The sequence below is a fragment of the Lontra canadensis genome, unplaced genomic scaffold (genome assembly GCF_010015895.1).
Source record: "Lontra canadensis isolate GAN:19392208 unplaced genomic scaffold, GSC_riverotter_1.0 scaffold11, whole genome shotgun sequence".
Lineage (NCBI taxonomy): Eukaryota > Metazoa > Chordata > Mammalia > Carnivora > Mustelidae > Lontra > Lontra canadensis.
Window position 1 is genome coordinate 19,094,211 of NW_022631005.1, and position 24,869 is coordinate 19,119,079.

The window sequence follows — 24,869 nt, forward strand, 5'->3', positions numbered from 1 at the left end:
AGTGTAGAATGCCAGCCTCTGAGTAGGAAAACATGACAATGCTTCTGAGAAAGTTGATGCCTTCTATTACTAATTGCTACTATGAAATTGTACAGCTGATTAAAATAATTACAATGGTAGTAATTTTTTTCTTAATAAAATGAGTGAAAAAATATACACAAAAATCCTTTTTGGTATAAGTAATCAAAGCTCAGAAGGTAGTATTAATTCATACAACTCTAGGAAGAAATTGAAAGGTTGATAAGTTTGGGTGTCATGATAATAATAGGATTTTTATTGCTAAAAATTATTCTACAGTGGATTGATACAATTAAGATATGAAGTTCACATAAACACCTCTAAAGCCCAGCTGTAGCAATTAAATTTAAAAATGCAATGCAAATATGAAAATGCTTTCAGGTTTGGGATATTTTAGTAAAAAGTCCATAATTATTTTTAAACATTGGACCTTACATAAGGTAGACTGAGAACATAGTAAAAATACATATAAGCATGTAAACACACACACATAGAGTGAACTGCAAAGCAAAGCACAAGGAAAGAAACACTGAAAAATAATTTAATTTGATTTAAACTCCACTTAGGGGTTCTTGGTTGAGTGACTGCCTTTGGCTCAGGTCATGATCCTGGAGTCCTCTTGATCGAGTTCTGTGTCGGGCTCCCTGCTCAGTCTGCTTCTCCCTCTTACTCTCCCCCTTCTCGTGCTCTTTCTCATTCTCTCTCTCAAATAAATAAATACTTAAGAACAAACTAAAAAACTCCACTTACTGCCTTTGTGTTATCTATTCAAATAGAAACATAAAATTTCTCCCTATTTCTTAAAAAATTCAAGAAATAATAAAAAAAGGTGTGAATCAAAATTGAAAGGAGTTCCAAAGAAACTTAAACTTCTTTTAAAAAATAGGTATTTTGGGGTAAGTCTACTGAATAATTTTTTTTAGAATTATGGTTTCTGTAAATACTATTACTTTCCTACCACATCATAAGCTCTCTAATGGTAAACAAAGTCTAATGGCAAGACATGGTCCCATGTCTGTGAAATCCTCCCCCACTCCTAGTATATAAAATTGTGCTGAATATGTTTGTTAAATAAATTAATACAAGCATATTCATAGACTTTTTGTTAACATGTAACTTACAAAACTCAAGGATAAACCTGAAAGGGAGAAGCATAGAGTAAAAGACAGCTAATGGGTAAATACTATAAACTTTGTTTCCAATAACAAGTGAACTTGTTTAAGTTTGCAAACAGCGACTTCCCTCCCTCAGCATAGCTGAGGAAAAACAAAAAGAACAATAACAAAAAAAAAAAAAAAAGCAATAACATTAGAACAAGAAGACAGGCTTACATCATGTGAGTTTCCTTCAGCTCTGAAGTTCCTTTGTGACCTTTTTTTACAGATGCCAAGAAACAAGATATTTTTAATCAACTGCTTTGCTTCCCAGGCATAAAATCCACAGGTCTTCATTTTACATTATAAAACATACTTGCCATCATGCCACATCCCTTTAGTATTCTGGGTTTTGACCCAATATCCAAAGTGACAAGTTATTCCAAGATGGTAAATGGAAGTCTTGTGGAGGAGCCATTTTTCTCTCATTCCTTTTTAAGGGAATATAGTTATTACTAAGGTGACTTGAATGAGTCCATGAATCTCCCCTGAACCTCAAGCTTAGTATTAGGGAGTAAGAAGTACCAGGGAGTTCCGAATTTACAGGGCATTTGCTTCGGGTCTTGAAATGTCTTTGCCTTTGTACTTGTGCAGCTGCTTGGTGTCCTCGTGCTCCACTATGTGTTTAGATTTTATCTGACAGAATAACTGGGCTCTGCTATAGCAATTGCAATTTGTAAAAGCAGATACAGTAGTTGTGAAGATTAGTGAAACATCAAAATAAAATTTTAATTGTATCTGGGAATGTTCCTAAATGAAACTAATAAAGATGTTGTTGCTTTTAGAAGACCTAAAGATTGTAGATAAGTATCCTTGTTTTTTGCCAAGATCATTTATTTTCACCTTTCGCAGCTTGACCTGATAGATGATAATGGCCCTTCCATGCCTGTAATGATACAAGTTGTTCATGGTCCATTGACCCAATTTAATCCTGATACACACTAACTCATGAATGCAGGAACTGTAGAATCACTAGACTGTAGTCTCTTTTTTAAAAGCAATTGTGGCTGAATATTTCCATACGTCCTATAAGAAGAGATATTCAGTCTTTGTGTATTTCAAGAAATAATTCAATCATTGAAATGCTAATACATTTTAACCATAAAAAGAAAGTAATAAGGGGAAAGTGATTCCTTTAAAATACCACACTATAAAGTATACAAAAGAGTGCCTAGAATTTTATGAAACAATGATCCTTGAAATCAACTTTTTAAATTGATTGTAGATTGACTTATGGTGAAGTTAAGAACGTTTTTAGGAGAACTAATTCTAGAACATGTTCTTTTATAAAAAGTATTGGAAACTTCCCCACTTGAATTGATGAAAGATTAAGACCATTGTGAGCATTACAGAAGAAAGAGCTTAATGCTGCTATGTTTAGTGAAGAAACGAAGGAATCACTTTAGAATGTCTCAAATTATCCCAAGCTATGCTTTTATGGTCCAGCGGAAACACATACTTGAGAGTTTACAGTGCCTACTCTGGTAAACTTATAATATAGAGTGCAGAATTGTAGAGTTACTGGTGTGTGTGTTGGAATTTCCACAACCACATAAGGCAGAACTAGGTAGAAAGTTAGAAGAGAGACACCAGTTTTCCACTTGTTATTCAGGCAAAAGACAATACTCAGAAGTCTTTGGGTCATCAATCCAGAGTGTGAATTACAGCCTTGCCTAGATCTCATGGTGGCTTATCCATAGATATTCAGACTAGCTATCATTCTCAAATTCATTGTTTGTTTTCAGTGATTATTTTTCCTAATCATTTTTAAGCTTGCAAATATCTCTACTCTACCTTGTCTGTCAAGATACCACATCAATTTGATTGATGCTGTATTGGTCTTGTTTCTCATTTTAAATCTTAGTTTTAAAATCCTAAGTGTTAAGGGGAACTGACCACAATCTGCTGTCCAGGAAAAGATGCATGCATCCAAAATTAAACTTGAAGTGAGACACATAATACATCTCATTAATTGTTTTAAAGACATTCAACTACTTAACTGAATAGCCTACTACCTTTATATTAAATCTTTGTTCTGTTTTCCCTTTATGGCAACATATTGTATATTAGGTAATTTATAAGTAATATGTGTATTGTATATACATGATTGTTTTTTTTCTCATATTAATCTTTAAAAATTAGTCTTTTTAGAAAAATGATTTCTAGCTATAAAATTTTATAAATATCCTCTGGTATTTTTACTATTCTTAAAAATTATCTATTTTATTAATTTTGAGTTATTTGCAGTTTTAAACTTTTATTATAGAAATTTTTAAATACACAGAATAGAATGAGTTACATAACAAACTTCTTCATATTCATTACCAAGCTTCAACAGTTATCAATACGTTATCCCGGATACATTACTTTGTTTTATCCTTTCTCAGAAGTTTACTTAATTTATTCAAATATTGGTGATTAAAGAATGAATAATTTGGATATTATTTTTGTAGATATGATCCCATAGCAGGACCAGGAAACTCCTCTATTGTTGCCCATGAAACTAAAACTTCCTTTTTTTTTTTAACATAAACTCAGATTTTAAGAGACATTCTTTGAGATAAACCCAATCTTACAACTTCCTCCTCTGAATTCCTTTTCTTGTGACTTTGACTTATAAAACATTCTACTTTCACATACATGCTGCTGTGGCATTTAAACATTGACAATAGTATTAATTCTCTTTCTGTCTCTCTCTCCATTTCTTTAAAAATTTGGAAATACTTAGAAATTTTGCTTTTAAAAAATCAGTTCTATGACTATGTGTGGGTGGCATGCTCGTGGAAGCACAAGTCTTTTCTGTGACCTAGTCATCCTTTGTGCTAGATTGTTTACATCCAGGACCTCACCAAATGCTCCTGATAAGTGTGTACAGTTAGAGATTTTACTTACAGATGAGAAAATGGAGGCTGAGATTAAATATTCTGGAGAAAGTGACAGATACCAGTCTTTATCCCAAGTTAGTCTGACATAGAAACATACTGGCATAATTATTTAGTAATATTTTGAGGCTGCCCAGTGCTTCAGAGCTTTCTATGAGCTGCCACTCTTATCCAGGACATCTACATCTTCCTTCTCTCTTCACCATAGTCTTTTTTTTTTTTTTAAGATTTTATTTATTTATTTGACGGACAAAGATTACCAGTAGGCACAGAGGCAGGCAGAGAGAGAGGAAGGGTAGCAGGCTCCCTGCTGAGCAGAGAGTCCAATGCAGGGTTCCATCCCAGGACCCTAGGATCGTGACCTGAGCAGAAGGCAGAGGCTTTAACCCACTGAGCCATCCAGGCGCCCCTCGCCATAGTCTTTTAACGCACATACTTACTAAATTTATTACATAATCTATTGAATTGTGTTTTATTCATTTCGTATTTCAAATTCCTCTGTCCTAAAGACTATATACTTCTCAAAAATTCAAGTCATGGTAAATACTTAGTTTACATCGCTCCATATCTCCTTACATAAACATAATATAGATAATATTTTAAAAAAGAAGAAGATAGCTTGAATTGTATTTTGAATTTTGTACCAGAGGATTATTTTATTTTCCAAGGTAGTCTACCACATTCATATACTTAAGGATCATTCAAAATACAGAAGAATGAAAAATAGCAAAATGATATATAATTATAGTGAAAAACAAAGGTATTTTCACCAGTAACTTTACCATTTCTCACCAAAATGTTGTCAGAGCTGATAATGGGAAAATTTACTGGACTGTCACTATCTCTCCAATCCTGTGAGTTCTCCCTTCCCAAATCACCATGCTACTCATTGGGTTCTTCTATGAAAATAGAAAAGGCAACTACAATTTATTGATTAGCAAACATGGCCTTATCATCTGCCAGATGTTTTCCCTTTCCTATTTTATTTAGTGACATGACATTAAAGAATTTGATGTTAAAAGCATCAGAGCAGAAGTTAGGCTGCCCAATTTTCCATCTCCCTCTGCCAATTGCTAGCTGTGTAGCCAAAGTAATTTAACTTCTCTTAACTTTGTTCTCCCTCTCTAAAACATAGATAACATTAGCCATAGCCTCATGATTGATTAAATGAGATAATCTATAAAGCTGAAAATAGTATTTTGGCTAAAAATAGTATTTAACATACAGTAAGCACTTAAAAATATGGAGAGTAATTATGATTGTGGAGTTATTGTGTAACTGTATTAAATATGCCATAGAAACATGCATCAGCAGTTTAAACCACTGTCAATTGAACATAAAACATCCATTGCCTAATAGGCTTAAAAATCAATTGCAGGACATGAGGCACTTAATGCCCATTGTGTCTAACTATTTGTACACCACGAATTTGTAGAGTCTCAAATAGTATTTGGTTTAAAAAAGATGATCTTTAACATATGAAAATGGTGTTTTAACAATCTCATGTTTTTATATATGAAAGTATAATGATTTCCTCTGCTTTCCCTCTATATCTTTTGTCATATGATCTATTTCATTGCTATGAATCTAAATATCATCTCTGTACTGATGATTTCCAAATTCATGTGTCCAGCCCTGCCTTCTTCTCTGAACTTCACCCTGGCATACCACACAGCTTCCTGAACACTTCCTTTTGGATATCTTGAAATCTTAAGATTAAAAAAAAAAATTCAAAGCAAACTTTTGATTGCTCTTCACACTCAACCACAGTTAATTCTCAGGTCTTAGAATCTGTTCCTCTTTCATTTTCTCCATTTTACTTATGGATTCCCTGCAAACCCTCTTCCTTGTGTTTATTCTGACTTTACTGAAACAAGAAACACAGTCACCTATGATTTATTCTCCACTTCATTTCCCTATAGTCAGTCATCAGATAGTCCTGGCAATTCCACCTCCAAATATACCTTGAATCCATTCACCATTCTTCCCTTCCCCTACCATACTCCAAACCACTGTCATCCTTGGCTGTTCCTTTAAAATGACCACCTGGTATACTCTTGCCTCACTATCATCTACTTATGTATGATACCATGTTTCACCCCTGCTTAAATATGCTTCCTATTCTCTTGGAATAAAATCCCAAATAATTGCCTTAGACTACAAAGCCCATTAGGTAGCACTCTTCAAATCCATCCTCTTCCTTTTACCTCCTTACTCACTACATTGGTCTTAATTCTATTCCTCAAAACATTCACTTTTTTCCCCCTATTAAGGCTTTCATATCTGCTATTTATTTGGCTCATCATGCTCTTTATACTATTCTACTTAAACTTTAGATTCAATGTAAATACAGTCTCCTCAAAGTCCTTTTTTTCCCTGATCACCTTCTCTAAGTGGATCACTTACCTACTATTCTCTCCCATAATGAAAATTTCCCTTAGCATATTTTAGAAGCTGGAATCATATATTCCTGTGTTTATTTAGTCTGTCTTCTCCACTGGATTCTAAGCACCAAGTGGGTAGATAATACATCTGTTTCTTTTGAGACTGTTTACCTGCCAGTGTCTAGCATATAGTTGGCACTCAGTAAGCCTTTGTGAACTCAATGGCTGAAGCAATAGCATTATTTATTTTTCTTCAGAATTCTTTTCTGGACAGATTGGGATGCCAATTTTCCTCGCATTGAATCTGCCTCCATGAGTGGAGCTGGAAGAAAAACCATCTACAAAGACATGAAAACTGGAGCTTGGCCTAATGGACTAACTGTGGACCACTTTGAAAAAAGGATAGTTTGGACAGATGCCAGGTGATCTTTTTCTTCTGTATTTTCTGTTACCTTTCTCAGATAGTATTTGTAAACTCAAAAGATACCCTAACGTGCAAGTATCGTGTATGCACACTTCGAAATTGGTGATGATCTTTTTGTTTTGTTTTCATTATGATGGTGGTGATTTTTGTTTGTTTTTGTTATGATAGGCTTTTTTCTTCTTTCTACAAATCAGATACAGACCTATGAAGTATTTTTAATAAAATATTCTCTCTGGCATTTATCTAGGTAGTATGATAACACCACTGGACTATTTGAATAAGTTCTGATAAAATTAATGTATTTACATTTCTGTAGGTCAGATGCTATTTATTCAGCCCTCTATGATGGGACAGCCATGATAGAAATCATTCGAGGTCATGAATATCTTTCCCATCCCTTTGCTGTGTCTTTATATGGGAGTGAGGTCTACTGGACGGACTGGAGGACCAACACACTGTCAAAAGCCAATAAGTGGACAGGGCAGAACGTCAGCGTGATTCAGAAGACAAGTGCACAGCCATTTGACCTTCAGATATACCACCCCAGCCGTCAGCCCCAGGGTAAGTGCTGGTAGTGAATTAACCACCCAGCTAGTATTTTCACTTTAATCATATAATATTTGAACTGTAAAATATCTTTTATGCATTAAGTTATTAATATTTTATGTATATCATGTTGTAGAAGAGGTTCCAGCCTTTATTTTAATTAATACAATTTTTTTCTTTCCTTTTCATTTCTTTCACATAGCAATAAGGAAATCTTAGAAATTAAGGGTTTTATACAAAGTCCCACATTTTAAGTCACTGCTTGTATCAATAAAGGATACTGTGGGAAGTTGTAGAAGGTCTTCAGTTTTAGAATCTATCATCTGATTATGATCAGAAGATTAGATGAGAACACCAAGAACACATTGATATTTCCCCTAAATGATCCCTGTGAGCTATTTTAGGAGGAGAAAGAATGGTGTATTAAAAAAAAAAAAATGGAGCATCTCCTTGAGCTTTTCTATTTTAAGAGAATTGAGATCACATGAGCCTGTGTGCCACCTCTCTCTATGTATTCAACATTTTGTTTCAATAGTAATATCCATCCTGGCTTTATGATTTCATTTCTTCTATCAATCCTTGCCTGACATTCTTACACTTCTTTTCCTTTTTTATTCTTATATTTCTTTTTCCTTCTTGTTTTTATTTTTTCCTGGATAGTATGGCTATTTGGTGTAACATCAGCTCATCCTTTTATACCTCTTGGTGGAAACTTCCCCTTTACAATGTGTACCATAACCTATGAGATTCTCATTCCAATGTAAATAATGCTTCCTTATTATTAGCATGTTTTTACTTGAGACATCTGATGCTCAGATGACAACTATTCCCCAGAGGTTATATTTTCTCCTTTTCTCTCTCTTTCAGTGTGGAGTAGACAGACCTTCCACTCCCAGAAATGCACTGGTCTTATGGACCACACTTCAAGCCTTATTTTAAATTTGTGTTATATTCTTTACACCTAGACGTGACTAAAAATGCTCACCTCTGTGGTCTATAAATTCCACTTTTATCCTTTTTCTTTCTTCAATATTTGACCTTCATTCTCTATTGATACTATTACTTCTACCAAAATTTCCTCATCTGTAAAATTTTCTGTGCCTTCTCTTTGACAGAGTCTGATTGAATCTAGTTTCCTTCCTAGATACTTTCAATTTCTGTTTAAATTTTCTTACATAAGAGATCCTTCTTTGTCATGTGGGAGTTTCTATACACCATGTACTATGTGAGCAATCATGTTAATCCTTTTCTGTCACCTATAATTTGTTTGTTCTTTTCATCTTACAAATCTGTCCAACATGAAGACATTAAGGGGAGAAAATATAGCTTAGTCACTTTCATGCTTAATAGGCATTCAGTAAATATATTGGATTTAACTAAATTGAAATAATTCAGGAAATCATGATTCTGACCAGCAATAGGCCACCAGCACAGTAAGAAAAAGATGCTCTTTTCTAAAACTTTTTTTCAGCATGAGGGAGTATCTAGTCATAAACACTGTGTGTTGATGACAAACATAGGATTGGTTTTAATTTTTATAAATGCAAAAATATGTACTTATATATTTTTGTGCCTATGCTGGTACTTTTTATGTAATTTTTATATTTAGAGTAATTTAAATGAATTGGGCCATGAAATATGGCCTGGGTTTATGTATTACAACATTCGCCTCCTCAAAATAAGATCAATATATTTTTGTTTCCTAACTGTCTGATTTGTCCACATGGACATGAACCCTAGCAAAGTGACAGAATAGAAATGAAAATGATACTTTCAAGTTCTTCTCACATTTTCACATATATAGAAAGGAAGTAAGACAGTCAATATACAGTAGACCCCTCCTCCATGCTTTCACTCTCTATGGTCAACCATGGTCCAGAAGCAGAAGATCCTTCTTCTGAACTACCATTAGAAGGTCAATAGTAGCCTAACACTATGTTACAATGCCGATGTCATTCACCTCACTTCATCTCATCACATAGACATTTTATCATCTCACATCATCACAAGTGCCAGGGTGAGAGTAATATGATAAGATATTTTGAGACAAAGAGATACTACATTTACATAAATGTTATAAATATTATAGTATTGCAGTTGCTCTTTTTTGTTATTAATTATTGTTGTTAAACTATTACTGTGCCTAACTGATAAATTTGACTTTATCATAGACATGTATCATAGATATGTGTGCATAGGAAAACAGATGATATATATAGAGTTCGGTAATATCCCTGGTTCTAGGCATCTACTTCAGATATCTCCTCCCCAAATCATGGGAGATTCCTGTAATTCATTTTTTAGTGGGGAGATTTTCTGGACATCTTTACTGAACTTGAAAGATGATTTATATGAGCCTACCATCTGCATAAACTAGGGAGGTTTTTACTGTATGGATCTGATTTAACATAGAGGATTCAGGGCAGATATTCTAGTCTTTATATACCTTTAGAGAATGTTACCTGTGGTGAGACCTTGCTATTTCCTAAATGAAATTCAGTCAGTTTCCGATTTTGAGAATGATCGGAGAACATTCAACTACTTTCCCCCCATTATAAGGATCACTGAGCATATAACAATCATTATCCATCCTGTTTATCTGCTTCAGTGAAGTAACACTTCCACTGCCAGGGAGAAAAAATGTCTAAAAAGATGCAGGAATATATTGACTATTTTATTACCAAGGTGAATTGTAGTAAAAATGTTGACAAAGGTTCAGCGTTAACACAAGTAAAATAATCATAGCCCCCCCTGTGTTCTGGTGAATAATAATGCAAAGTTCATGAAGAAATAATTTTAAAAATACATGTCATTCAGTGCTGTAAAATTAAAATATGTATTTAAAAATAAATAAATAAAGGTTAGAAATAATTCCTTGAAATTATCTAATCCTCCAAGTAGGAAATTAATGAATGCTTTAACAGCAGTTATCATACATTCACCTTGTGCATAAATTTCCAGGTTGATTTTTGAACAGTTACGCAAAACTTTTAAAAAAAGAAAATGTATTTTAGATCTTTTGGTTCCTCATGTTGTTGTTACATGGGATTAACAAGAAACAAATCAAAGCTTAGAATATGCAATATAAAGGAGCAGTTGTGAATATTTTAAATCTATTTTTTTTTTCAGGGTATGAGGGAGCTGAGCTTAGAGTTAATGGCATGGTCTTGGGAGCTCAACCACTTGGGTTCAAACCCCTATGATTTACTAGTTGTATAACTTGGGGCAAGTTACTTAACTTCCTTAGGGTTTGGTTTAACCATCTGAAAACTAGAGAAAATTATAGGGTCTATATCAAAGGATCTAGTAAAAGAGTTTAACAGTCATTTAATACAAATATTTTAAACATGTGTAAATACATGAAAAGTTCTTGGAAGTGTCTCACATATAATCAGTGCTATGTATTTACATGTTCAAGTAAATCAAATTTTAAAGAGTTATACTTCTTGGGGTTCCTGGTGGTTCAGTCAGTTAAGTGTCTGACTCTTGATTTCAGCTCAGGTCATGATATAGGGGTTGTAAGATAAAGCCCAGGCTGGGCTCTGTGCTAGCAAGGAGTCTGATATTTCCTTTCTCCTTCCTCCTCTGTTCCTCCCCTATTCTCTGAGTCTGTCTCTCTCTCTCAAATAAATACATAAATAAATAAATCTTAGAAAAATAGTAATAGCTGTTGAAATCATACCATTTTCCTTTTTCCTTCAACCTTTTGTTGAAATTTAGATTTCATTACTTTTTTGGGGTCCTTTTTGAATACATATTGTCTCATATTTCAATTATTCATATTAGGGTTAACATTATACTTTACTATATCATAGCAATTTTTTAAAAGAAAAATGCCAATAAAAATGTGAATCACAGCTCTAAAGAGGAGCAATATGGTTGATCTTTCAACAGAATTCAGATGTAGTCAGGTGACTAGACTATCAAACCTACTTTCAAAGGTATATCCATTTTCCCAACTCCCAGAGCAAAAAAACATCCTGACATTTTTTTCTTGTAGTTTTCAACAGAGATGTTGAATATCACAATAATAAATAAAGTTATCATTGTTTATGAACTACTATGTGCCATTTAATTGTCACTTTTTCCCCCTAGTCATGAGAACCACCTAACAAGATAGTTGTTTTCATTTCCTATGAGGAAACTGAAGCTCTGGGAAATGAATGAAGTAAGCTGGCTCAGAGAAATATATACTTCATCAAAGGCAAACCCAGGTTCCCAATGATCATGACCAACCTCCCAGTCCATGATTCATTGTTTTCTAAATTAAGAAAACTTTCTTTTTTTAAGTACGCCGCTTCTTACCCAGCATGGAATCCAATGTGGGACTTGAACTCACAACCCTGACACCAAGAGCCAGGCTGAGACCAAGAGTCTGACACTTAACTGAGTAAGCCAGTCAGGTGCCCCAAGAAAGCTTTGCATCTCTTTAAATTTAATGTCACATTTCATTTTTTAAAATTTTGTATCTTTTAAATTTTATATCTTTTTTGTATCTAAATTTTGTATCTGATTATTTGTAAATAATTTGTAAACAATATTTTTGTAAATAATTTTTTTGTATCTAAATTTTGTATCTTTTAAATTTTGTATCTAAATATAAAACACTTAGCATTCTCCCCTGCTATCATTTATGCCTTATAAATCTCTTCTTAGTAACTACGTATTTTCACAGCACATGTGACTATCACTATATCCTCAACTGTTCATCTATTATTGGACAATTTGATTTTAGTTCATTTCTATCCTATCAATAATTTTAATGCATGTTTCTATGCACAAATATTTATCTGTATTTAATAACCTTGGATTTTGTTGTTATTGTTGTTAGAAAGTCATATGATCTTATTTGCCAGAAACACATAGATGAACATAAGCCCTCCTGAGAAGCAAAGTATCACTAAACCCTAATGAAAATCAAGTTATAGTCTTTCTTGTATGGTCTTATTATCTATTTATTTATTTTAAAAAGTCTACTCTCTTGGCCACTTTAAAATATGCAATACAGTGTTAATAACTAAAATCAGCCATACTCTACATACATTTCCATAGTTTGTTTATTTTATAACTAGAAGTTTGTGCCTTTTGACCCCTAAATCCATTTCAACCAAACCCCACCTCTTCCCTTTAGCAACCAGAAATTTGTTCTCTGTATCTATAACTTCAGTATTTTGTTGCTGTTGTTTTGTTTTGTTTTGAAGATTCCACATATAAGTGAGATCATACGGCATTTGTATTTCTTTGTTTAACTTATTTCTCTTAGTGTAATGCCCTCAATGCCCATACATGTTGTTGCAAATGACAAGATTTCCTTCTTTTTTATGATTAAATATTTTACGTATATATATATATATACACATACATACACCAAATTTTATATGTGTGTGTATGTATATATATACACCAAATTTTCTTTATTCATTCATCTATTGATAGATTCTTAGATTGCTTCCATGTCTTTGCTATTATAAACAGAGCTGCAATGAACATGGGGGTGCATACAACCACTCCTATGCCAAAACAGCAAAACAAGAAAGTTTAGCATAAAGTAGGGATACAAAGTAGTGGTTTTATGTTGACAGCTACGGTAGGGATTGAGGGCAAAAATTTGAATGTAATATATTGGGAAATTTGGAATAAGAACTTTACATACCATGTACTATAGTTTCAAAGTGGTTAGGATAATCACATTTTATCCCCTTATGCTTTTGGAAGATTTATATATATTCATCCTATTCCACTGACTGGATTGATAACTGGACACTTTAACCTAAATTCTCTATTATATCTGGCATGTATTGGCAATTTATAGCATGTAGTTGATACTTACATCCACTGACTGAATGAACACATGAAAGGATGTTGTTTCCTTAGCATAGAGAGAAGATGTATAAATAAACATATTTGTTACATTCATAATAAACAAGAACACCAAAATCATAGATTTCTCCTTAAGGTGAAAATGAATAATTAACATTTATGAAGCCATCTAATTTAAATATATCTTTATCAGTGAAACACAGTTATTAATTGAATAAATTCTGAGTGCATTACAAAAACAGCAACAACAACAAAATTTATAATAAACCATTTTTGAGAAATGTGTTATTTTTGTTCAGATAATGAGATCTGGGCTTGTATGATTAAGCATTAAATTAAAATTATATCATCATCCTGACTTCATGATAATAAGGAAAGTATGCACTTATGTTGTGTTTTTATTAGTCTTTTACCGGTATTACTTTCAATCTGCGCAAAGATTTGCAGAAAAAAAATTCTCCCTTTGAGGCTTTCTCTCTTCAAAGTCACATACCAGTTATAAACCTGTACACAATTCAGATTTCACCTTCTTCATGTTCATGCTTAACACCATAGGAAGTCCCTTAGCACTTAGAGCTTGTATGATTATTTAATATTTTCCTAACACTGTTTTATTTACCCAGCTACATTATAAAATATTTGAGTAAGGAAATGTCACTTATTTATTTATGTCAACTACATAGTTAAGTCCTTTATAATATTAATAATTATAATAGCATCTGGCACTTGCTAATTTTCATTGCAATTCTATGAGGAAGGTTTTAGCAACATAGTTTATAGATAAGGAATCTAAGGAAGTCAAATACTAAGTAATTTCCTCAAGGTCTAATAGCCAGAGGATGTTTGTTCAGTTATCTTACTTTGAGGACTGACCTCAGAACTGTCCTTAACCTTTAAGCTCTATAGGAAGAAGTCACGGAGTTCATGTTTGAGATTCTCCTTGGAATTATTATTTCATGTCAGCAGATGGCAGTATAGAGTCAAGTTTCGTTCATTATTTACAAGGGACAGAGTAATTCTTACCTTCTTGGAGTTTATAGTCGAGAAGGGGAACAGACTAACTTAACAACGAAGGTCAGTAAAATAACTGTTATTATAGATGGATTTTGAATGTAAAAGGTAGTAAATAAATTTTAAAAGGTGTAGGAGGAGGTCCTGAAAAGACCCTTGGTTAGTCTAGTTCAATCCATCCTCTGTCACTCACTAGGCTTGTCAACTGAGGCAAAATAATTAACTTCTGGGTACCTCGATTACTCACTTGATGGTTGAAGCAGCTAGAGGTAAGGAGGGAATAAATGGGAGACAGATTGGGCAGGACTCAGACCATGGTGGAATTTAAATGGTCCTTTCAAGGAATTTTAATTTTTGTCCCCTAGGGTGGGTGGTTCTAGTGATTTCACACTTGAATGTGCATCTGAATTATCTGCAGGGATCACTAAAATACAGATTTCTGGGCTGCACTCAAGAACTTTTGATTCAATAGGTCTGGGGTGTAGCTTGAGATTTTGCATTCTTAGTAAGTTCCCAGGGGATGCTGATGTTGTCTAAAGAACTACAGTCCTAAGTAAAGGAGTAAATAAGTTTTAAATAAGTAAGTTTTAAATATTTGGTCAAAGGAGTGAAAATAGCAGGTTTGAGTGCTAGAAACTTGACTCCATTTGCGTGAGGGATGGACTGCGGAAAGACAGCACTGTAGGTAGAATGGTAAGGAGACTAGCTGTAGATCAGGAGGTAGCTAATGTCAAAATCTGGGAGCCTGTCATAAAAGCAGGGAGAATGGTATGAATGAGATACACTTAGAAACAAAATTAATTTAAAAAAACAAACAAAAAAACAGTGACAGCAGTTGTAGAGTAGGGGAGATTGGGAAGAAAAGGAAGAATTTGAGATGGCTTTGTGTTTCTAGTTTCTGTAATTGGCTTCATGATCAAAATATGACATAGAGTCCACAGGATTGGTTTAAGGCAGGGATCAACAAACTTTCTCTGTGAAAGGCCTGACAGTAAGTGTTTTAGGCTTTATAGGCCATATGGTCTCTGTTGCAACTATTCAACTCAGCTGTTGTGTGAAAGTAATCACATAGAAAATGAACTACTGTACTTTTGTTCCAATAAAATTTAATTTATAGACAGAAATTGTGTGTGTGTCTATTATTTATTTAACAACAATTTTATAGTGCTCAGTATTTGTTGGGTATCTTCTAAGTGCTTTAAAAAGAAACTAAAGTGTTTAATCTTTGCAGTGATTTCACTTTACAGATGAAAAGCTAGGATAGATAATGGTATGCCATCAGAATAGGACAAAATAGAAATTAGTATTTCATATACTTTTCATGTGTTATGGATATTATTCCTTTTTAAAAAAAATAATTTAGTTATTTATTTGAGAGAGAGAACATGCATGAGCAAGGGAGGGATAAAGGGAGAGGTAAGAAAGGATCTTAACTCCACACTGAGCTCAAGCCTGACATGGGCTCTATCCCAGCACCCCAAGATCATGACCTGAGCTGAAATGAAGAGTCAGATGCTTAACTGACTGCACCACCCAGGCACCCTGGAATATTATTCTTTATTTGTTTTCTAAGCTACAGTATTAACCTGTAGGCCAAGGTCTACTGGTACCTGGTTTAAAGGATAAACAAGAAATAGACTTTTGATACATTCAATTTGAGGTACCGCTGGGATATGATTGAATATTCAGGGCTGCAAAGGCAAGGAGAGATTGAACTAGAGGTAGAGCTTTGGTAGTCATTCAATTTTAAGTTGAAGGCAAGATGATAGGTGAGATTTCCCAAGAATGTTACAGAAAATGAGAAGAGGGCAAAGACAGAACTTTCAAGAAAATGAACACTAAAGAGGAAGGGAAGGCAGAATGCTGAGGAGATGACCAAAAAATTTCAGAACCAAAGAGAGCACAGTCAGATGAATAAACAAACAAACAAAAGCAAAAATGAAACAAACAAAAAACTAAGAAAGGTGTCAAGATGACAGTGGTCAACAGAGTTAATTCTCCGGGACAAGTTAAGAAAGACAAAGACATAAGTATATTCATTGGATTTGGCAACTTGGAGGATGGTCTGCTGTAATTTTATTTAGGACAATTTACGTGGAGTTGTTTGTATATGTCCTAATGATCATAAGTTTGTCTGAGGTTGAGTATTATTATTAATTTTAAAGTCTTTTTACTAAAATAATATAATTTATTAAATAAAAGAACAATGCTGTTAGGTAACACGATGCAAATGCAAGAAAGACAACCTTCATGATACTTAGCTTACGCAATGTCATAACCAGAAGGAAGACTCTAGAGCCAGACTGTTTGAGTTCACATTTTAATTTTGTCCTATCCTGACTACATAACCATTATTTATCCTGTCTTTTTCATCTGTAAAATGGAATCATTGTGAAAGATTAAACAGGTTAGTTTCCTTTTAAAGCACTTAGAAGATAGCTGACAAATACTAAGCACTATATAAATGTTATTAAGTAAATGATAGAAAGATAGATAGATAGACAGACAGACACAGACAAAATTTCCTTAGTTACTTTGTTTCACCCATCAGTATTCTTCTCTTCTGTTTATAAGAGGAGTTGTTTGTAAACATGGAGAAAGTACAACTTCCTTCCTTTGTTGCAAACCTTCTCCCGTCCAGCAGGTTGGCATTCTTCTGTGTCCTCTCTCAATTCAAAGATGTTTTCTTAATCCCAGCTTTAATTGTGATTTAATACCAAGTGGAGTTCAGTTTTTCCGTGAATCCAGAAAGATTTCACCACTCTGATGTTGTTGTTGTTGTTCTAAGTTTTCTCCTGTATTTCTTAGGTGCTGTGATTGGAATCTGTTCCTGAAATAATTCAAGAATATGATTGTAACTTTAAATACAGAGTGTTGCAAATACTTTATCTATTAGACTTTCACCAATTACAAGATGTTTTTCCTTTTTTGAAGAAATTTCTCTTTCTGAAAATAATTCAGTTCAATGGGGACCTAATATGTATTTGTTCATATAAATAGTACTATTTTCCAGGAACCATTTTATTTCACTTTCAAAGACAGGCTACTGACTCAATCATCCCTTTCAATTTTCTTCTTGAAACCCAATGACTGGCAAATGTGCAGACAATTTTATATAACACGTTAATGACAATATCCCTCTGCAAAATCAAAACCCAGAGACAAAATGAATGATGCATGAGGGGTTTATTCACAGTTACAACAAGAATTAGATTAATTAGATTAAAAAATATATATACTCCAAGGCAGTATCCATCCCACATCCCTGCTTTGTAAAGCATCCATGAATCATTACAAGAATGAATGAGTCTAAGGGAATTGGTTCATTTAGAAGTGTAGTATGTATAATGGGTAGAGGCTTATACTCCAGAATCTGAAACCTATTTCCCTCTTAATAGTTCTGTGATTTAAGTTCTCTTGAAATTAAGTTTACTCTTCTATAAAATGGAGGTAATTTATTTTTATAAATAAAACTGGTAAGAAGAATAAAGGATATAATGCTTACAAAACACTTAGCACATTTTCTAGCATATTGTGATAAAAATAAATTATTCCATTTTAGAACCTTTACTCTTTCCATCAATTTTTATCTCACTTGCCTATTATGTTATGACAGTATAAGGAGAATTGAGGGCTGTTCCACAAAGAGTAGTTTTAACATTGAAATGATAGAAGTACCTACTACAGTTGCTTCAGGAAAATATTTCTATGAGAAACAAAACTTTTATTGGCAACATTTATAAGAAAATTAGCTGATCTTATTTTGAAAAAAAAAGATTCCAGATTCTAAGAATATTAGTAATATCATTGCTCCTTTAGAGGACAAAGTCACTTATAAAACTTGAAGGATTTTATTTAGACTTATAAATACATTTAATCATAGGCAATACTTATTAAATTAATAAGAAGGTTTAAGAAAAAAAAAGAAATACTCTTGATACCATGTTTCAATGTGGTGGAGCTGAATCTCAAATATTTGCAAATTACTTAAATCATCTAATTCCACAGCTTACTTTATCAAGATCTAACTACCTGTCATAAAAACTAAATTTCTCTCTACCTCCATATGTTTACATATGTATATGTATGTAGAAATATATATACATATATCTGTGTCTGTATATAGCGTATGTGTACACTCCATCCTACATCTTATTAACGGTGTTAAAAAAATATTGTTTCCCTGTTTGATTTGAATTGGTTTGCTTTGCTTTGCTTTGCTTTTTGAGAGGCAGGGCAGGGGGAGGGGCCAAAAAGAGAGAATCTTAAGGAGGTTCCATGCCCAGTATGGAGCTCCAGGTGGAGCTCAACCTCATGACCCTGAGATCATAACCTGTGCCAAAATTAAGAGATGCTTAACAACTCAGCCACCCAGGCACCCCATCCTCTGACTATTTAGTAGCTCTTTATTTCAAATATTTATGTACTATTGAAAGGGGATTTATTTTATTTTACATGAATTCTATTTTAAAATGTTAGTATTTCTAAGAATGGCAAGCTGCTGTGAAATAGTTAAATCAAAATGCTTTCACCTTTACTTGTAGTTGATACCAGCAACTTTGAAGAGATGAAGATTCTGACTGAGGTGAAGTGAAAGGCAGTTGATATCAAAGAAGGAGGAATTTTTATGTTTTGAGTAAACCTGTGAGGCCTCTATAATGAGGTGCTTAGAACTTTATGCAGTACTGAGACCTCAGTAGAAGAGAGGGGGAAATTAACAATGAGGAAGAAAATGAGAGTTGAAACATGCCAAAGACATGTGTCTCCCTCATTCCAACTATTGATATAAAAAGATAGAATGGGACTCACTTTATCCTCTTATGTTTTTTTTTTTTCCTATAACACATAGTCCTCTGCTCCCAGTACCAGTTATATAAACTAGCACCCAATTTAGTTTCTTAATAAATCCTATGTTAACTTAAAACCATAGTATAAATTAATGGGTTTTGTTGGTTCATCTGAAAAACTTAATTGCCATTTTTATCATTATTTCTTTGGCAAAATATGATAGAAATATCAAACAGCTAACCTGTAAAAGAATTTATATGCAGGCAGTAAGTTTAGCTGCATTATAAATTGCTATTTTTAAAATATGCAATCTACCTTGGAGCGGTAGAAAAGATTAGTAAAAAAGGAATCATCAAAATTCTTTCTTCTTTTGTTTGATGTACTTGCCTAAGTCATGCAAACTTAAGTGATTTAGAGCCCTGCATTCATTCAAATCCACTAAATGCTGAATCCATGGTTCTACTCCAAGGTCAGGATTTTTCAGCCTCTACATTGTTCACATTTTCCACCAGATAATTCCTAGTTGGGGGTAGGGGAAGGGCTTTCCTTTGCATTGCAGGAAGTTTATTGGGATCCTTGACTACTAGTATGCCAGTACTATCTCCTGTTAACCAAAAATGTGTCCATACATTCCCAAAAGTCTCCTGGAGGGATGGGAGGCGGAGATCCACTGTTTTAAATAAGAAAGCCTTTTGTTGATTATAAATTTATCATAAAGATTAAAAACTTTGAGGTTTATTCATTCAAATCATACAACAAGTACTATAAATAGCAAGCAAATTAAGAGAATAGAAAAACACCTAAAGTCACGTTTTTAGAATAACTGAAAGTTCATTGGTGTTTTAAGCACTAAACATAACATAATATTCCATGTTTGTTTTTATCCTTTTACAAAGAACTGTGCACAAATAAATGGAAAAAGTATTTGTGCCTTTTAGAATTTTTCTCATTGAAATACAGATATTTTATGGAAAATCTGATGAGATTTTTTAGACATTTTATTTTCTATGCCATAAAAATAGAGTACAGTATAAAGTTAATCCATTAAATATGTTATAATTTGATGGAAGTGTCTTCTAATATTGCTGGGATTTGGTGAAACTAAAGCAATCAGAACATCCTTCACTTGCATGTATTTTATTATATGTGTGTGTTTTGAATAAGAAATTCATTCTAGTTCTTCAACATTGACTGTTAGAATTAAAATTTGAAGGCATTTGTCAAAAGTAAAATAGAATTGGGGATTAGTGTTTAATTGTAAGATCCTTCTGAAAATGCATTTCTTTAAAAATGTTAAATTATTTTCTAAAAGAAAAAGTGTAATATAGATATTTTATTATATTAGTAATTATTTTGTACCAATAAAGTTTATTAACAAGATGAATATTAGTTACTATAAAAAATGACTACATGGGAGAAAGAAAAATCTCCCACTTATCTAATAAACTGGATCCTGGTATTCTAGTTAAAGCAGAATTTTATTACGTAAATAAATATGATACATATTTTATATTGCATCAATATTTGCATACATTTTATTTGAATTTAATGGATAAAATAATTGTTTGGGTTTAAAGGATTTATTTTTGCTGGTGAGAAAGTACTACAATTAAACATGGTTTGCATAAAATATGAAATTATCTTCATGAAATTTTCTTCACAGAACACATATCAGTCTTATGTGATTGCATAATTAACATTTGGTTCTCCTATAAAAAGTCGTAATTATACATTATTTAGTCTCTTTACCTACAGCTATGATGTGCCTTAGAAGATTAACTCCCTTTCCAAATATTTAGATTCCTGATTCTTTAGAACATATCCCACAAACTTTAATGAGCATGCATATGATCCAAACGTCTTTAAGTCTAACACAGTAATAGATACCAGAGAAATTTTATGAAAAAATATGTTATGTACTTAGTCATAGTTCCTGTCAACATGACACTGATATTCAAGCTCAGATATTGACCAATTAAGGCCCTTAGATTAAGTTCAGCTTCCTGCCTCCTTCATAACTAAAGTTTTATCTGAACATAGCCAAACCTTTTGATTCACATATTGTTTTCATTGACTTTGTGCTACAACAGAAAAGTAGAATAGTTACTCTGAAGGGCATAAGGCTTGCAAAGGTGAAAATATTTGCTATCTGGCCTTTTACAGAAAAAAATAATAGAAAATGTCAATCTTTGATTTATCAGTATATACAGACATAAAGCATATGAATGAATACAAGTCATGGATAATTAGAAAACAGGACAGTAAACAATCAATTGCTAAACGCCTTGTATAGCCAATAATTAAAATAATATTAAGTGATGGAAGAGATCAGCATTTGCTACCTTCATTAGAAACTGTTCTGTGGAAGAAAAACGACTTAAGTTGATTCATAAAGAAAGGTTAAGACATTGATGATAAAATTCTGTGGGAGAAGTAGACCAAGTGCAAGTGGAAAAGGACAAGCTCTAGATATTCAGAGAACAATGAGAAATCGATTTAAGCATGTGCATAATGTTTATGCAAAAGAAAAGCAGGCATAGAGGCTGGAAGATAGAGTAGTATCTTAGAAAGAGTGGTATGTTCTGAGCAGTACCCCACAGAGGACCAGTTACATGGCCATAGAGGTCATTCAAAGGTAATGAAATAAAACTATGTTGGAAGAGGAAAGGTAAAAATGCAGAGAAGGAAACACATATTAGGGAAAACTGGTAATGATAACTCATTAAATACGATAGTGAAAAAGAAGTGGAAAAAAGGCTCTGAAATTTAAGTTTTGTGAGTTTAGAAAGCTGAGAACATCTTTAACAAAAACAAATTGAGTGCATCAGGATAAAACAAAACAGGCAAACAAAAAACACATGGGGGTTAAAGAACAGAAAATAAACAACTCTGGCAAGTGCCAAAGAATCATGGGGGGATGGTAGGAGGTAAGATGGAGACTTTGTGAGGTAGACCATGGGAAGCCATCCAAAATTTTTCAGCAAGGCAGCTGTATGGATTAAGTCTGTTGTTTTAAAAGCCTAACTGTATGCATGGGGAGAAACTAGAAATCAAGAAATTACTTAGAATCTTAGAGTAGCAATCTAAGAGAGAAATGGAGAGAACCTAAATTGAGCCAGTGACCATAGAATTGTAGGGAATGGTGTATGTGATTAGAGTACAGCTTCTTAAGCCCCTTGGTATAAGAACTATGTCTTGTCTACTATTAAATTCAAGACTTTTTAAAAAGTAGGCAGAATAACTAGGTTCTTCATAAATATTTTTTCAATGCATAAATATAAAGAGGGGAGTTACATGTATCTCTAAGGTTCTTTGGTCAACTTGAGTTTATTTTAATTTTTTTAAGATTTTATTTATTTATTCATGAGAGAGAGGCAGAGGGAGACACAGGCTCCTGTGGAGCAGGGATCCCACAGCCTGATGTGGGATTTGATTCTAGGACCCTATGATCATGAAGGTAGATGTCCAACTGACTGATCCACCTTGGCATCTTCAGCTTAAGTTTAGATAATATGAACCATCAGTACACTCATTTGCACAGCTCCAACAGCATTTCATCTGTTAGTTACAGCATTCCATTGACTGGTCAGCTTTTCCCAACTCCTGGATACAATTTAAAGGGATAGCCTTGGTCTTACAGGAGTTCACAGCCTCTGTATTGATACTAGATTCTGCCATAGTATTTCTTATAAAATAGTTAATTGTTTAATGTCAGGTATTGGCAAAACTTTTCTATAAAGAGCCAGATTATAAGTATTTTCGGACTTGATTGGCCATATGATCTCTGCTGAAACTGCTCAACTTTGCTCTTACTGTGTGAAAGCAGCCATAAACAACGTGGAAACTAATGAGCATGGCTATGTTATAATAAAACGTTATTTACCAAAGTAAGCAGTGAATTATATTTGGCTCTAGGGTCACCATTTATTAATGCCTGCTTTATAGTAAAACACGAGTTTGTGAATCAAATTCCTTAATTTGGTAACTTGGTGTCTATTTGCATGGTTTGAAAGAAACTAAAAATATTTAACAGTATTATTTCAAATTGGGAAAAGATAAATATTGAAAGTAAAGTCTTAGATTTTGTACACTCTGAAAGCACAAAATATTGTGAATATTACATTACAGCATTATCATTAATACAGATGGGCTAAAAAGCAATGTGATTTTTTACTTTATTGTGCGTATAGAAACTAAATATTTTATTTATTTATTTTTGCTTTTAAAAATATTTTTTCATGATTATAGGATGTTGAGAAGAGGTAGTATGATTCTGGGCCAAAAATAGTGATGTTCAAAGTGAAATCCAACTACCTATCATTTAGCTGTCTTGGATTATACTTTTAATTTCCTTGAGAGGAATAGCATTTCCTATGTCAGTATTTTTAAACAATTTTTTCTTCCTCCTTCCTCTTCCACCCTTTGCTCTTAATTTTTTTTTTTTCTGTTTTTCTTCTTTTTCCTCACCTTCTGTTCCTTGTCCAAAGTGTTGAAATTTGAACTTTTACTACTACAGCTGGGTCTCCCTGGCTCTAAGTACTTAATGGTTCTCAAACAGTGCTCCCTGACTCTGGCTCCTCTCCTCCAATACCTTTCCTCTGTAATAAACTTTACATCTGCTCTCTTGCTTCTCTAACCTGCAATTTCTTTAGGGAATCTAATTGTAACACATAATTTATACTCGTGAAGAAAAAATATATAGTACTTCCCCATGTGATAGAGGGAATTGTACTCTCAAAGAATCTCTAGACTTAGGCTTCCATGTTTTTTCTAACAGTGTTGGTCTTAATTGATTTTTTTTTAATTGAGGTAAAAATTAGTACGCATTATATGAGTTTCAGCTGTATGTTATAATTCAGTTTGTACACTACAAAACAGTTACTACCATAAGTCTAGTTACCATCCATCACTGTACAATTGAGACCTATCACACTTTTGCCTACCCTCTCAATTTCTTTCCCTTCTGATAACCAATGTATTCTATATGACTTTGATTTTGTTTCCTTTTGTTTGTTTGGTATTTAGATTTCATATATAATGAAATTATATGGTATTTGTCTTTCACTGTCTGACTTATTTTACTTTGCATAATACCCTAAAGGTTCATCCATGTTGTCACAAATACTGATTTTCTTTTTTATAGCTGAGTGGTATTCCATCATATCTATCTCTATATATCGATATCTATATATCACATCTTTTGATCAATTCATCCATTGATTGACACTTAGATTGTTTCCATAAGTTTGGTAATCATAAATTATGCTGCAGTGAACCGGGTTGTATATTTTTCTTTGAATTGGTGTTTTCGTTTTCTGGGTAAATACTCAGAAGTGGAATTGCTGAATTTCGTTAGTTCTGTTTTCAGTTTTTTGAGGAATATCCATATAGGTTTCCATAGTGGCTTTACCAATTTACATTACCACCAACAGTGTATGAGTGTTCCCTTTTCTTCACATCCTCTCCAACAGATGTTACTTCTTGTCTCTTTGACAAAAGCCATTTTAACAAGAGTGAGATGATAATCTCATTATGGCTTTGATTTGCATTTCCCTGATAATTAATGATGTTGAACATCTTTTCATGTTCCTGTCAGCCGTCTCTATGTCTTCTCTGGAAAAATGTCTATTTAAATCCTCTGTCCATTTTTTAATGAGGTTGTTTCTTTTGTTGTTTTTGAATTATGTGTTCTTTATGTACTTTGTATATTAGCTCCTGTATATGATGAGCACATATCTTCTTCCATTTAGCACCTTGATTTGTGTTTGGTTGGTGATTTCCTTTACTGTGTAGAAGATTTTGGGTTTGATGTAGTCCCATTTGTTCATTTTTGCTATTGTTT

The 24,869-nt window shown here is 33.2% G+C and overlaps 1 protein-coding gene across 1 annotated transcript in view; it reads left to right on the top strand.

Annotated features, from left to right (window-relative positions):
* Positions 1-24,869, top strand: part of LRP1B (LDL receptor related protein 1B) — a 1,927,222-nt gene that overhangs the window by 1,268,190 nt on the left and 634,163 nt on the right. Inside the window, exons 26-27 of the mRNA XM_032856138.1 lie at positions 6,696-6,860; positions 7,179-7,423. Coding sequence (XP_032712029.1) covers positions 6,696-6,860; positions 7,179-7,423 — 410 coding nt within the window. The remainder of the gene's footprint in view (positions 1-6,695; positions 6,861-7,178; positions 7,424-24,869) is intronic.